The sequence below is a fragment of the Momordica charantia genome (genome assembly GCF_013281855.1).
Source record: "Momordica charantia cultivar OHB3-1 chromosome 8 unlocalized genomic scaffold, Mcharantia_2.0 BLBB01000008.1, whole genome shotgun sequence".
NCBI lineage: Eukaryota > Viridiplantae > Streptophyta > Magnoliopsida > Cucurbitales > Cucurbitaceae > Momordica > Momordica charantia.
This window is the reverse complement of record NW_028275166.1, coordinates 28681226-28693395: the sequence shown is the minus strand read 5'-3', so window position 1 is coordinate 28693395 and position 12170 is coordinate 28681226. Positions and strand designations below refer to the sequence as shown.

Below are 12170 nucleotides of genomic sequence, written 5' to 3'. Positions count from 1 at the left end.
TTTGTTTAATCAATTTTGTTGTGTTGGAATCTGTATTTGCAAATAATACTATTGTGATAGGCTCCTAGTGTGTTAATTTAATAATGTTTTTGAGTTGGAATCTGTATATATTTTCGTTACGGGATGATTGTACGTTTACAAACCTTATGACTGTACTGATATTTTGTGCTATGTAATTTAAGGATGTAGAAAGAGTGTAGGCATGTCGTTTATTTTAATCGTGATTCTTCCGTTTGGTTGTTATGTTAATTGTTTTATCAGATTATCGAGTAAGTTGATAAGGAAGACTATGAATGTTGATGATTTGTAGTGTTGTAGAAGATTAATGTACGTTTTCAATCATTGTGATACTTCTTTAATTTTTTAAATATTATGCGATATTACTAAAGGATGTAGAAGCGAAGTGTACGTAGGTTTTGTTTAATCAATTCTGTGATGTTGGAATTGTATATGCAAAGAATATTATTGTGATAGGCTCCTAGTGTGTTTATTTAAGAATGTTATTTGCAATTATCACGATTCTTTGCAATTTTTAATAGATAGACATCTTTTTTTAGAAAGTAACTTTCTTACCTTATCTATCTTTCGTTATTCATTTAACTAACTTGGGTATTGTTTTTTCATCAGGTCTTTCACGACCCCAAAGACGTCGACAATTAGGAATTCAACTAATTGATGGATTAGCTTCCGTTGTCAGGGTTGGTGTGTAGGGAACATGTTTAATTATGTAATTATGTAATTTGTGTTTGAGAATATTAGTATATTCTAAATTAATATATTAGCTTCCTTGTTCATGTTTAATATGGTTCAACTTTGTTATCTAAATTAATATATTTACGTGTTCGATCGACAATTTGACTACATGATATTTCTATTACGCGACATCTGCAATCAAAATTAAATACATTTTATGTGACTCTTTTTTATCGTCACAAAATGAAATCATTAATGACGTTTTTAAACCGTCACAAAAATATTTTTTAGGACGATTATCTACCTTCAGGAAATATTCTTTTCGTGACGTTTAAAAAAGTCACGAAAGGATGTCACGTAACCTTTCCTCTCTGTTCAAGGTCTTTCCGTGACATGTATCACCGTCACAAAATCATTTCATGACGTTTTATGAAAGTCGTGGAAGTCCATGTCTTTCACGACGGTAATTAACCGTCACGTGTGCTAATTTTTGTGACGTTTTTTAAACGTCTCGTATACCTTTCGTGATGAGCGTATACGTAACGGCGTTAAAAATGTCACGATAAACCGAATTTCTAGCGGTGCTTAAACCTTTTTGAAAAATGACTTTCCCAACAATTTCCCCTTTTTTCTCAAAACGTATCTTTCATTTGCCACCCTTCATTTTGGAACCTTGCCAATAAGTTGAAACCCCTATTTTTAACCTCTACAAACACCCTCATTTTCCTTGTATATATGCACCAAGTTACACATCCCAACCAATGCACAACACAAAAAAACAAATTAAAGCCCTCTTTTTCCCTCTGATCTCTATTGCAAATAGAAAATGGTGAATGGAATGAAAAATTGGATTGAAGTGGCTCCGACAGCTCTTGTACAATGTCGAAGGTCCTCAAGTTCTCCAAAATTAGACACCATCATTGAAGAAGGCCCCAACCATTATTTCCAGGTTTTGTCAAACAAGATTTTGTTTCTTCTTCCTGTTTTGCTGTCCTTCGGATCTTATTTCCTTTTGTATAGACATTTGTAATATCTATTGGAATTTGACAAAATTTGTCAAAATTATATATTTATCAAAGCAGAATATAATTATCTGCTCTCTCTACTCCAATATGGTTCGGTTAGTATTTCTACTTTTAATATTATATATTCTTTAGGATTGTTTTTAATGTCATTTTTCTAATAATTCTGTTGTTGAAGTTTTGTTCTAGACTTTTTATAACGGTTTTGTTGTTTAAATATTAATACTTGTAATATATAGATTTCCCTAAATTATAGGTATTTTTGTTTCACTAGTTAGGATATTCTCCAAAAAAAAAAAAAAGGAAAAATGGATTCCCTGATAAAGGGTTGCTAAATTAGGGTTCTTCTACCTCCCCTTCGTCTCTCTCCTGTTCCTCATCTCCTTCCCTTCAAAAATTTCAACCCGACCATCCAACCCAGAAATATAAAGGGTTGGGCTGCTAAAGTCATTCGGGTCTTTCGACTAGCAGAGACAACCAACTCAAATTTTTTGGTTGTTCCAAAAAAGTCCTCTAACTGTGACTCAATAATCCAACCCATGAACACTCCTATAATTCTAGTAGATATATTCTATTATTTTTAAGTTGGTCATTATTAAAAACTAAAAATTGTTTGGTCTTTTCTAAAATTGTATATTAATGGTCATACATTTGTTACCCCAAATACTCGATGCTTTCTTTAACCTAATCAAACTTAAGTCAAAGTCCCTGCTCTGTTTTAAACAAATACATTTTAACCATTTGATTATTAGAAGTTATGTTCTAAAGTCTCGTAGTTTATAAACTTTTAATTATTTATGAATAAGCTAGATAATTGTTTCATTTCAATATGTATAGTTAATATACAAGATGATCACGTTCAAATTATAATCTACAGATTTTATATTATATGAATAAGCTAGCTAGGTTGGGTGCACTATCCTAATAACACTATTTATAACGAGACCCACACTTTGTAAATGTTGCCGATGATGTGATATAAATCATTCATGTGGAGACATATGAGTGATGATATAATATATAATAGTTTTATTGTTATTATTATTATTATTATTATTTTAAGACAACACACCATTCATTAAAAAAGTATGTAAGAAATATACAAGATTAAGAGGGTATATAAAAGCACTATAATTAAAAGAAATGATGACAATGTCATAATTACAAAAGTAAGTCGACTTAGATGACCAAGATGAAGAAACAATTTTAATATTGTCCCAAAGATGAGATGTTGATCTAGAAATCTCCAAGAAGGGACGATATTTCTTTCCAGTCATATACAATAGTTTTGTATAAGACTGAACCGCGAAATATTTAATATTTTTTTGTAAATCGGTTAAAAGACAAGATAAGTATAGTGATTTATGAACTCCTACCTATAAGGTTATAACTTTGATGTACGTGAGTGAAAATGACTTTTGTAGCCGATTCAATAAGCCTACTATTTTGGATGTGAAAAAAAGGGGAGGGGAACATTAATCTCACAAATTGAAATCCACTCATTCCAGAAAATAGACTTCAACAACGAAAAAGGTTTCAAAACAGCAAGGGTCGTTGGAGCGCAATTGCTTAGTGGACACTCCAGTGACGAAAACAAGCGTTGCAGGTTAGCGACAAAAAGACACTTTCCTCACTTAGGCGACAAAATGCCTTCACGTTAAATTATAGGACGGAAAGTCTGTCCTACAATGCATAAGAGTACAACACTCTAGATTTATAGTGGAATAATTATTTGTGTATCATTAGAGCTTATAAAATGTAGGTCCATAATTAAAGTCATTTGGTAACTTATAATAACATTTAATAGATTAATTATATATGTTGAACATGAAATTGAATTTGAAAGATTCAAATTCACATTTAATATATGAGATACTTTATAGGCATAATGAATTAATGTATTTAATACTTTAAAAGAAAAAAAAACCTTATTAATATATAAGACATATTAATAAAATATTTATTTAAATGATATGAGATATTAAAAAATTTTACCAAGCTTTGCAGGACCTTAGTCAAGTAAAAAATACACACATTCTTTCATACTTTTATCTCTAATTTTTTGTAAGTCTTCTTCCTTCGTTTCTTTTAATGAGATTTCCATCAACTTTGGTCTGATACCAGTCATGGTATGGAAGGTCTTGTGGAACATTAATTGAGCTACGAAAAGTTATTTTCTCTTTTTAATTATTTTTGTTTCTAATATAAACTCAAGTCCGATCCAAAAGTTCTAAATTGTTTAGAAATCAATGTTCAACGGCAGAGTACTTGAATTCTTCGTTCTAACAATGATGTGTTCCTGCAAATTTGAAGCTATATATCCTTCTTTTGCAATTATATATTAGGAATATCGGAGTATTATGAGTATCGTTGTCCATTGGGATGATAATTATCTCCATTGGAATGAGATCTTTTAGGTGAAACCAAAAGCAAAGTGGTGAGGCTATATCCAAAGCGGACAATATCATACTATTGTAGAGATACTCGGAGTATTAGGAGTATCGTTGTCCTTAACAGCAAGTATAATAGATTTTCCTCTCTACATTATTGTGTCAATATCTTTTTTTCTTTTCTATAAATCATCCAATTTTTTTCATTTGATTGCTTATTTTTATGTAGTTTTAATTAGAATTTTGCAAGGCCTAAAAAGATAGGCGTAAACTGACTTGACTAAGTAATTCTTTACAAAAAAACTTCAAACCAAATATATCACAAATTTTTTTAGTAAAATTTTATCCATATATTTACTTCAACATTTCGCACTGAAATTGAGTTGAATTCATTTACGAATTCCAATGAATTTATTGAATTTCTGACTCAGTAAATTTTCTTTTACTAAATTTAGAATGAAGCCCCTCTAAACAAAAACTTTGTTATTACTTGATTATATCATTTTGGTAAGAAAAAAACTAGTTCTTGCGTTTGTTGATCGAATCTTTCACGCAGTTAATATTTTCACAAAAAACCATTATCCAAAACAACATTCAAAGAGTTAAAAAAGGCAAACTTAGTATAAAAGATGAAAATGATAAATCAAAATGTGAAGATCAAGAGCTGCTAAACTTAATTTGGGGACAACTTGTGGGGCAGCTTTCTCCTGATTTTCAGACTCTTAAAATTATGTCCTCGATTATTCCAGCTCATGTTAATTCATAGTAGTTCAATTCCATTACTGATTTCTTGGTTTTATGTCGGCTACCAATATTGAAAATTCTTTTTACCTATTACATCATCACTTTTTTTAGTATAAGAGTGGGGATCGAGATATATATCAATTATCGTTCAGTTGTTCGTTTTGGCTATTCTCTCCTCTTTCTTTTTATCCTTTGTTCAAACATTTGGTTGTGAATGATATGACGTGGTTTCTTGTTTCACATTTTTAAGAAATATTTCCCTCGTTTCTTGTCTCACATTTTTAAGAAATATTTCCAAAATTCTGGAAATAAAATAAATTGTGACTAATTAATTAATATTTTATTTATACATAAGTGATAACTTATAAGCATCATATACAAGATGAAATTTTTGCTCACAGGATATACCTGGTATCCCTAAGTAGGGAGTCACCGAACCCATCCCATTTGCCATCGTCCTTACTTTTTTTCTTTGAGAACAATAAAATGTGGGGGTGAGGATTCAAACCCACCGCCTTTTAGTCGTGATATATGTCTTAACCTAATTGAGTTATGTTCAAGTTGACGTACGTCACCCCATATTAATAATATATATACAAACTATCTCAAAATTAATTAAAATAAGAATATATTTTAACGAAATCCTGGATCCATTAGATAATTGTTAAAATTAAACACTCTAAAGTATCGTAATTAATTACATCAGCAAACTTAGGAAATAGTTTCAATTATACTCGATTACCAATGACAAATGAATCTATGCCAGAAGATTTAATTATGCTAATTCAAACATAACTCAATCATATAAAATACTTATTACAATCCCTAAAAGCTTAAAACAAATTAAATTCCAATTATTTCTAAAATCAAAAGTTCGAGAATGTAACTAAAAGTTTGATCATTGGAATTTCTCTCTTCATAAACTCCCAAATTAAAGGAAGAACAAATCAAACATGTGTGTGTGCAAAGAGAAGCAAAAATGTAAAATCTTGATATGGGAACAACAACTTTAAACTGAAATGAAGTTGGTATTTTGTTGAAGTAAAATTAAACAATAGAAAGAGAATTTATATACCATTCTTTGTAGGTAAAGCAACAAAATTACAAAGCTTGGTATGAACATATGAACTGCCGAGGATCCACTCTCATGTACCTAAAACTTCCCAAAATTGCCTAGCATAATTAGCATTATTCATGCAAATATGCCTCTGCCCTTTTAGATCCTTTAACTATATTTAGAAGAGATAAAAAAAAAAAAAAGTTTGCTTATAAAATGCATGGACCGAATCGGGAAATTAAGGCCTCGCCTAATTACCTTCTTCATTTTCCGGGTCATGTCAATTAAGTTAGCCTAAACCAACAGATTAATAACAAAGAACAAAAAAGAAAGGAGAATTTAGTTGGGTAGTGTAGTATACATGATAATTTTGGTTTTATGTGTCATTCCAAATGGTGAAAGGCGGGGGAGGAGCTCCGCCGTGACAAACGGACCTCGGCGGCGGAAGCCAGACAGAGGGTTGGGCGGAGGGCGGCGACGGATGCAGCTGCTGAGATTGAGAATGGTAATTATACAAGTTGAATCCACCAAATAGATTCACCTGATCGCCGTGGCCGCCATGGTCTGAACTGATGTAGTTCAAGGCATGGTTGTTAGTGTTGTTGCTGCTCCCTTCTGCTGGCGGGATGACGTAGGTGCCGCTGTGACCGTACCCATGATCTCCTCCATTGTGGTCCATTGGGTCCAGGACAACGCCATGCTGGAAGAAGTTGTCGGCGGCAGCAGCAACGTCGTGCTGCTCTTGCTTGCACCACGCCGCCCTCTGGGAATGCTGCTGTGGGCCATGACCACCCACCGCGTAGGCGTAGGGATGGTGGTGGTGGAAGGCGAGAGTAGGCCATCCGCCACCGGCGTAGGAGGTGGTGGTGATTATTCCATCGGAGAGGTGGTGGTGGTGGTGGTTGTCGTCCGAGCGGTGGGGGTCAAGGGTCGACATGTCGGAGTGGTCGATGTCTTTAAGGCGCTTGGCGGCACCACCGATTGGTAAACTGTTGCTCTCAAGAATCGCTTTGACGTCGTATCGGCTCATGTCGAAGTTGGTCACTGCGTTTAGTCCTCTGAACTTTATCGCTGCTATGTCGTATGCCTCTGCTGCTTCCTCTTGCGTACCTAAATCAAAAAAATTAAATTTAAATATTATTTTAGTCTCTATAATTCCGATTCAGTTTCTTACTTTCATTTTATTCTCTTTCAGAAAATGATTATTTAACTCTATTTAAGCATTTTTAACACAAATTTTACTAACATAAAGTGATTGTGATCCAAGAAACGAGATAAGAAAAAAAAAAAAAAAAAGACCAAAACAACCTATCTTTAGCAGTATATTACATAAACCAAATAGAAAATTTTGAAATAAAACAAACAATTCTGAGAGCACACGAAAACAAATATGAAAATAGAATTTAAACTAGAAATTTATTTATTAAATAAGGCGATACACTGCCTTAATCATATAAAGGGTAAAAATTTTGAACAATTTAAATTGGATTTTTTTTCTGTACCGACTTGAATATAATTCAATGTGTGCCTTAATCATATAAAGGGTAAAAATTTTGAACCATTTAAATTGGACTCTTTTTTTTTCATATTAACTTGAGTATAATTCAATTGATTAAGATATCTATTTCCAACCAAAAGATTACGAATTCGAATCTCCACCCTATATTTGGTACTTAAAAAAGTTTGGAACAACTTTACTCCACATTTTCTTGGCCTTGAATGGGAGCTACAAAATTCTAACAGCCTTAATTAATCAATAATTTTTGAAATCATTAATGAAATTAGAGAATATTTAGTAAAAATTTATGGACTCACTGAAAGTTCCCAGGTAGAGATCTTTATTCCCAGCAACTCTCCCTATCCTGGCTTGCCATCTCCCATGCTGGTGATGCCTGTCATCAAATCCACCATACACAACTTAATTTTCCAGTGCCACGTCAGCAAACTAATGAACAATATATAATATATATGAAATAAAAATTGAGGAAAATGCATGAGAAAAAGAGATGGCATCTGATTTTTATATGATTCAATATTATTATTCCAATCTTAAATAATAATTAAGGAAATAATGAAGACAACATGATCTATGTGTTGTCTTAATTAGGCTCAATATGATCCTATCATCACAACAACTCTTCTTGAGTTTTATTTTATTCCAAAGTTTTAAGGTTTAATTATATGGTATAAAGTTTGTTATATGCTTTCCCCATAACACAATACATTAATCACACCACGATCCTTTTTTCTGCAACAAAAAAATAATAATAATAAAATTAAATAAGAAGAAGAAAATTCTTTGACATTTTTTTATGCAACTTTTTTTCTGTAAATTGTGTGCAAAAGAAGTAAATTGTCTATTAATAAATTGTTTATTTAATTATCTACTTTCTAAAATTTTAGTATATTAAAAAAATATCTAAATTAATTCCCCCTTTGAAAGTTTAAGGCCCTAGTCACTGTGCCATCTCGAGGGTACTCTTGAAGTTCAAATTTATATCGAGAGAGTTTAATTAAATTACCTTGTTACTCCACGATAAATGGAAGCTCCTCGAGAAAACCCGCTACTCTTCCTACATATATATCGACCTCGTTAAACAATACACCATTTGATTCAAATTAATTAAAGCATATATTACAGTCAAACTCCCAAGTCTAGTATTTTTACCTTCTGAGAGACGCAACAAACTCTTGCCTGGTCATGTGCTTCATGTCTTCAACCTCTTTTTCGTAATCACTAATCTACAATATTTAATTCAGTTTTTTAAAACACTAATTTCCCCACTATGCATACAAAATCCAACATTAATAAACAACAATAATAATAAAAAAGTTTATATAACACATTCATTATACACAGCCCCACAATACAACTTTTGCATGTCAATTCTGATTATATGGCCAACACACTCACAAAACATCACTCCATTTTCTCTCATATTTTCCGAGAAAATGTCATGCAAAGTTGGAGAAAACTTTTTGCACTATGATCATTTGACTAATTCTTGTTTAACTTATTCTCTTCCTTAAATTAATTCCTTTGTTGCTATAAATTTTAGTTTTGAAACTTTAAAATATCTTAATTAAGCAACCTTGACATTATAATATATATTAATAGATTGCTAACATGATATCGTTGATTTAACTAATTCAACATTGAGTGATTGGCATGATATTGTGAGTAACTATCTAGATTGATGGGACATATATTCCATTATTGGAAGATTAACGCCATATTTGATAACTAGCTTATTCGTTATTTCTGTTTCTCAAAATTATGCTTATAAGCGGTAGTGTTTAAAAATATTTTCGACTAATATTCAAACGACGAGGAAGCAAGCATACTTTTTAAAACCACGAATTAAAATTAAAATCGTTATCCAACAGTGTCTAAAATCATAGTCGTTGGACTAAATTTGTAATTTAATCGGAAAAAAAATGGGGGAAAAGCTTACTGGAAAATTGGTTGTGGTTGTGGTACCCCAGTATTTGAGTGCTGCTAAATCGTAGGCTCTTGCTGCCTTTTCTTCCTTGTCATAACCTCCTATTTATATACCAAAAAAATCACACCATTAATCAGAGAAAACCCAATAGAATATAACTGAGATTTCATGTCAATTCAATAAAACTACAATCATAAAGTTACAAACAAAAAATTGTTAAAAAAGATGGAAGAGTTTTGTATTACTCACCCAAATAGACTGCATGATTTGTAGTGGAAATGAAGCCCCACACATTGAGTTGATAAGAACCCCACATCACATAACCAAAATTAGAATAATAATCATGTAATCATTTCTTGATCAAGATTATTATTGACAAATAATTCAAAAGAAAAAGGAAATCAGATCTTCCTCCCATTAATTAATTACCTTGTCTTCCTTTTCTAGTTTGTCCTTCTCTTCTACAACTGTTGTCCCACAGATGAGCTTCATATCTTCCTGTCCATCTATGCCTGTCAAAGAAATTTCCCAAAATATAAAAAATTCAACTTTAAAGAAAATGGTAAAGAAAACATTTTCCCCAGAAACAAACATGCAAAATAATAAGACAGAAAAATAAGAGTTTGAAAGTCTAGCCGTCAGCTCAAGCTTACCTGGTTACGCCGCGGTAAATGGAAGTTCTTTGTCCGAATGTATCGACGGATTTTCTCGGGACAGCTTCGACGGTGCCGTTTTCGCCATCCACGTCGGTAGCCGTGGATTTGGGTTGCTTGTTGTCGGACGAGGAGCTTTCGCCGCCGCTTCCACCGCCGTTGGCCGTGAGAAGTGGCAAGGCCGCCGAGCCGGACTGCGGCGGCCCGGTGTTCATCGAGAGCGATAAAGTGTGCGCGTTTGTAATGGCACCACCATGGTGCAGCCCTCCAAGCGCGCCGTCGTGATCTCCGTCGCTCTTGCCCACCGCCTGCGGCGGCGCCGGCTGATTTCTCAGCCACGTCTTGATCATAGATAACCCAATAGAGCTACTGTTGTTGGCGGCGCTGGCTCTTCCACCACCGCCACCGCCGCTTCCCTCAGATGGAAGCTGTAAAGAACAGTTTTGGAACATGTAGTTGCCGGAAACATTGGTGTAGACGGCGGCGTCGTGGTCGGTGAAAGAGTGTCGGCCGAGGAAATTTTCAAGCTTGGGTTGGTGCTGAGTTTCTATGCTTTCACTACTACACGAAGCTGTCCCCATTAGCATACAAAAATCCGAGCTTTGTGTCGACCCTAAATCCTTCATACTATTCCAATCTATCCAAACAAAAAAGAAAATGTTAGATTAATCGCAGAAGAAGAACAAACAACAAAAGAGCATACCATAACCATTTAATTTTTTTAATTTCCATGCTTATAAATACTTTTTCTTTTCTTTATAACCCAGAATCGATGGGCGTATGGCACCGGTTGATTCCTTATAAACTAGAGTATGGACGATAATCCAGCACTGAAACCGACGAACTCGTCCTCGAATGAAAGAAGTTTAGCTACGCTCTCCACAGGACTCAAACTAGAGGGGTATTCCCATTCAGCTACAAACCCACCATCCAGTCACCACCCGCCAACCAAAAAAGGGTATCACCATTCAGCTACTAATCCATTTGAAAACTAAAGCATTAGGAACTACAAATGAAATCGGCTTATATAACAACAAAAGAGCATACCATAACCATTTCATTTTTCAATTTCCTAGCTTATATAACCACAGCGGGGTGGTATAGTGGGTTTGTGGTCAAAATGAGAATACCCTTCGCCAGTTTCAATCCCACGAAGCACGTAGTCAAGATTTTCCTCCCTCTATTCCGTAACATTAGTCACAGTGTTGGATGGCTCGACACCTCAGGGATCCAACGAGCGAAGTCACACGGCAACAATTCCAAGTTTAAAAAAAAAATAAAAAATCTCAAGCTTATAAACACTACTTTTGAAAAGTTAAAATATTAGAAATTGAAAATGAAATCGGCTTAAAAATCAGTTTCTAAAGAACCCCATCTGGCATTAAAGGCCAAAAAGAGAAACTTTAAAAGGGACCTTGAGAGTGAGTAGTGTGGCGGTCGTTGAAGTCTTCGAAGACGGCATAGGAAGAAGGAAGAGGAGGGTTGTCGGAAAAGCAGACGCCGGAGACGACGTCGCCGGAGTTGAAGGCGACGGAGCCGCCGTGTGGATGATCGGAGGGCGGTTGCTGATCTTGTGGGGACAGAGAGAACCCCAGCCAGTTGATTGAACCCATAATAATATATATAAGAAAATAAAGAAAACCAGCAGATTAAGATCAGTTCTTGCTTAAACTTGAAGGGTTTTTAGAGAGATAAATATAGAAACTCAGACAAAAATGGAGCTCCTTGCATGAGAGATGATGGAGAGCAAGATCTGAGCTTCCATGGCGAAGGAAGGCGAAGGGATTTCAAGAATATGAATGCTTCGACCAAAATGGACATTTATAAACACACACAAAAAAAAAAGTTCTCTCTCTCTCCTCTCATCTCTGTATTTTCTCTCTCTTCTCACTCTCATGAACGAGTTGAAACAGGGAAGGGGGGACACTTAGGTTTTCTATATTATTACATTACAAATTGATTATATATTTTGATAATAAATAATGGGAAGGTCTGAATGAGAAAATATTTTAAGGCACACGTACACACAGGGAAGGGACTTGTTGAAATAAAAATAAGAAAACATTTATACATTTGTCATGTATGCCTAAACCAAAAATCCATTTTTTTAAACAAAAAATAAATGAATATTGATATTGAACTCCACAAAACAAATGTCCTTTTCTCCT

The 12170-nt window shown here is 34.0% G+C and overlaps 1 protein-coding gene across 1 annotated transcript; it reads right to left on the bottom strand.

The window, feature by feature from the left end:
- Window positions 1-5919: 5919 nt before the first annotated feature.
- LOC111014142 (AP2-like ethylene-responsive transcription factor BBM1) lies at window positions 5920-11871 on the bottom strand. Its single transcript, XM_088126848.1, has 9 exons — window positions 11417-11871; window positions 10003-10639; window positions 9779-9861; window positions 9599-9607; window positions 9362-9450; window positions 8575-8648; window positions 8429-8479; window positions 7722-7798; window positions 5920-7016 (listed from the first exon to the last, which is right to left on the bottom strand). Exons 1-9 carry the CDS (start codon window positions 11613-11615, stop codon window positions 6283-6285), a joined length of 1953 nt encoding a protein of 650 aa, XP_087982974.1. The 5' UTR covers window positions 11616-11871; the 3' UTR covers window positions 5920-6282.
- Between the last annotated feature and the right edge of the window lie 299 nt (window positions 11872-12170).

What these genes read in the sequence shown, in the direction of transcription:
- LOC111014142 (XM_088126848.1), bottom strand. Translation starts at nt 11,615, where the DNA reads ATGGGTTCAATCAACTGGCTGGGGTTCTCTCTGTCCCCACAAGATCAG. An exon ending in CCACACTACTCACTCTCAAG is followed by an intron (nt 10,640 to 11,416) that starts GTCCCTTTTAAA and finishes TTGTTTGGATAG; the next exon opens with ATTGGAATAGTATGAAGGAT. An exon ending in TTTGTTGCGTCTCTCAGAAG is followed by an intron (nt 8,480 to 8,574) that starts GTAAAAATACTA and finishes ATATATATGTAG; the next exon opens with GAAGAGTAGCGGGTTTTCTC.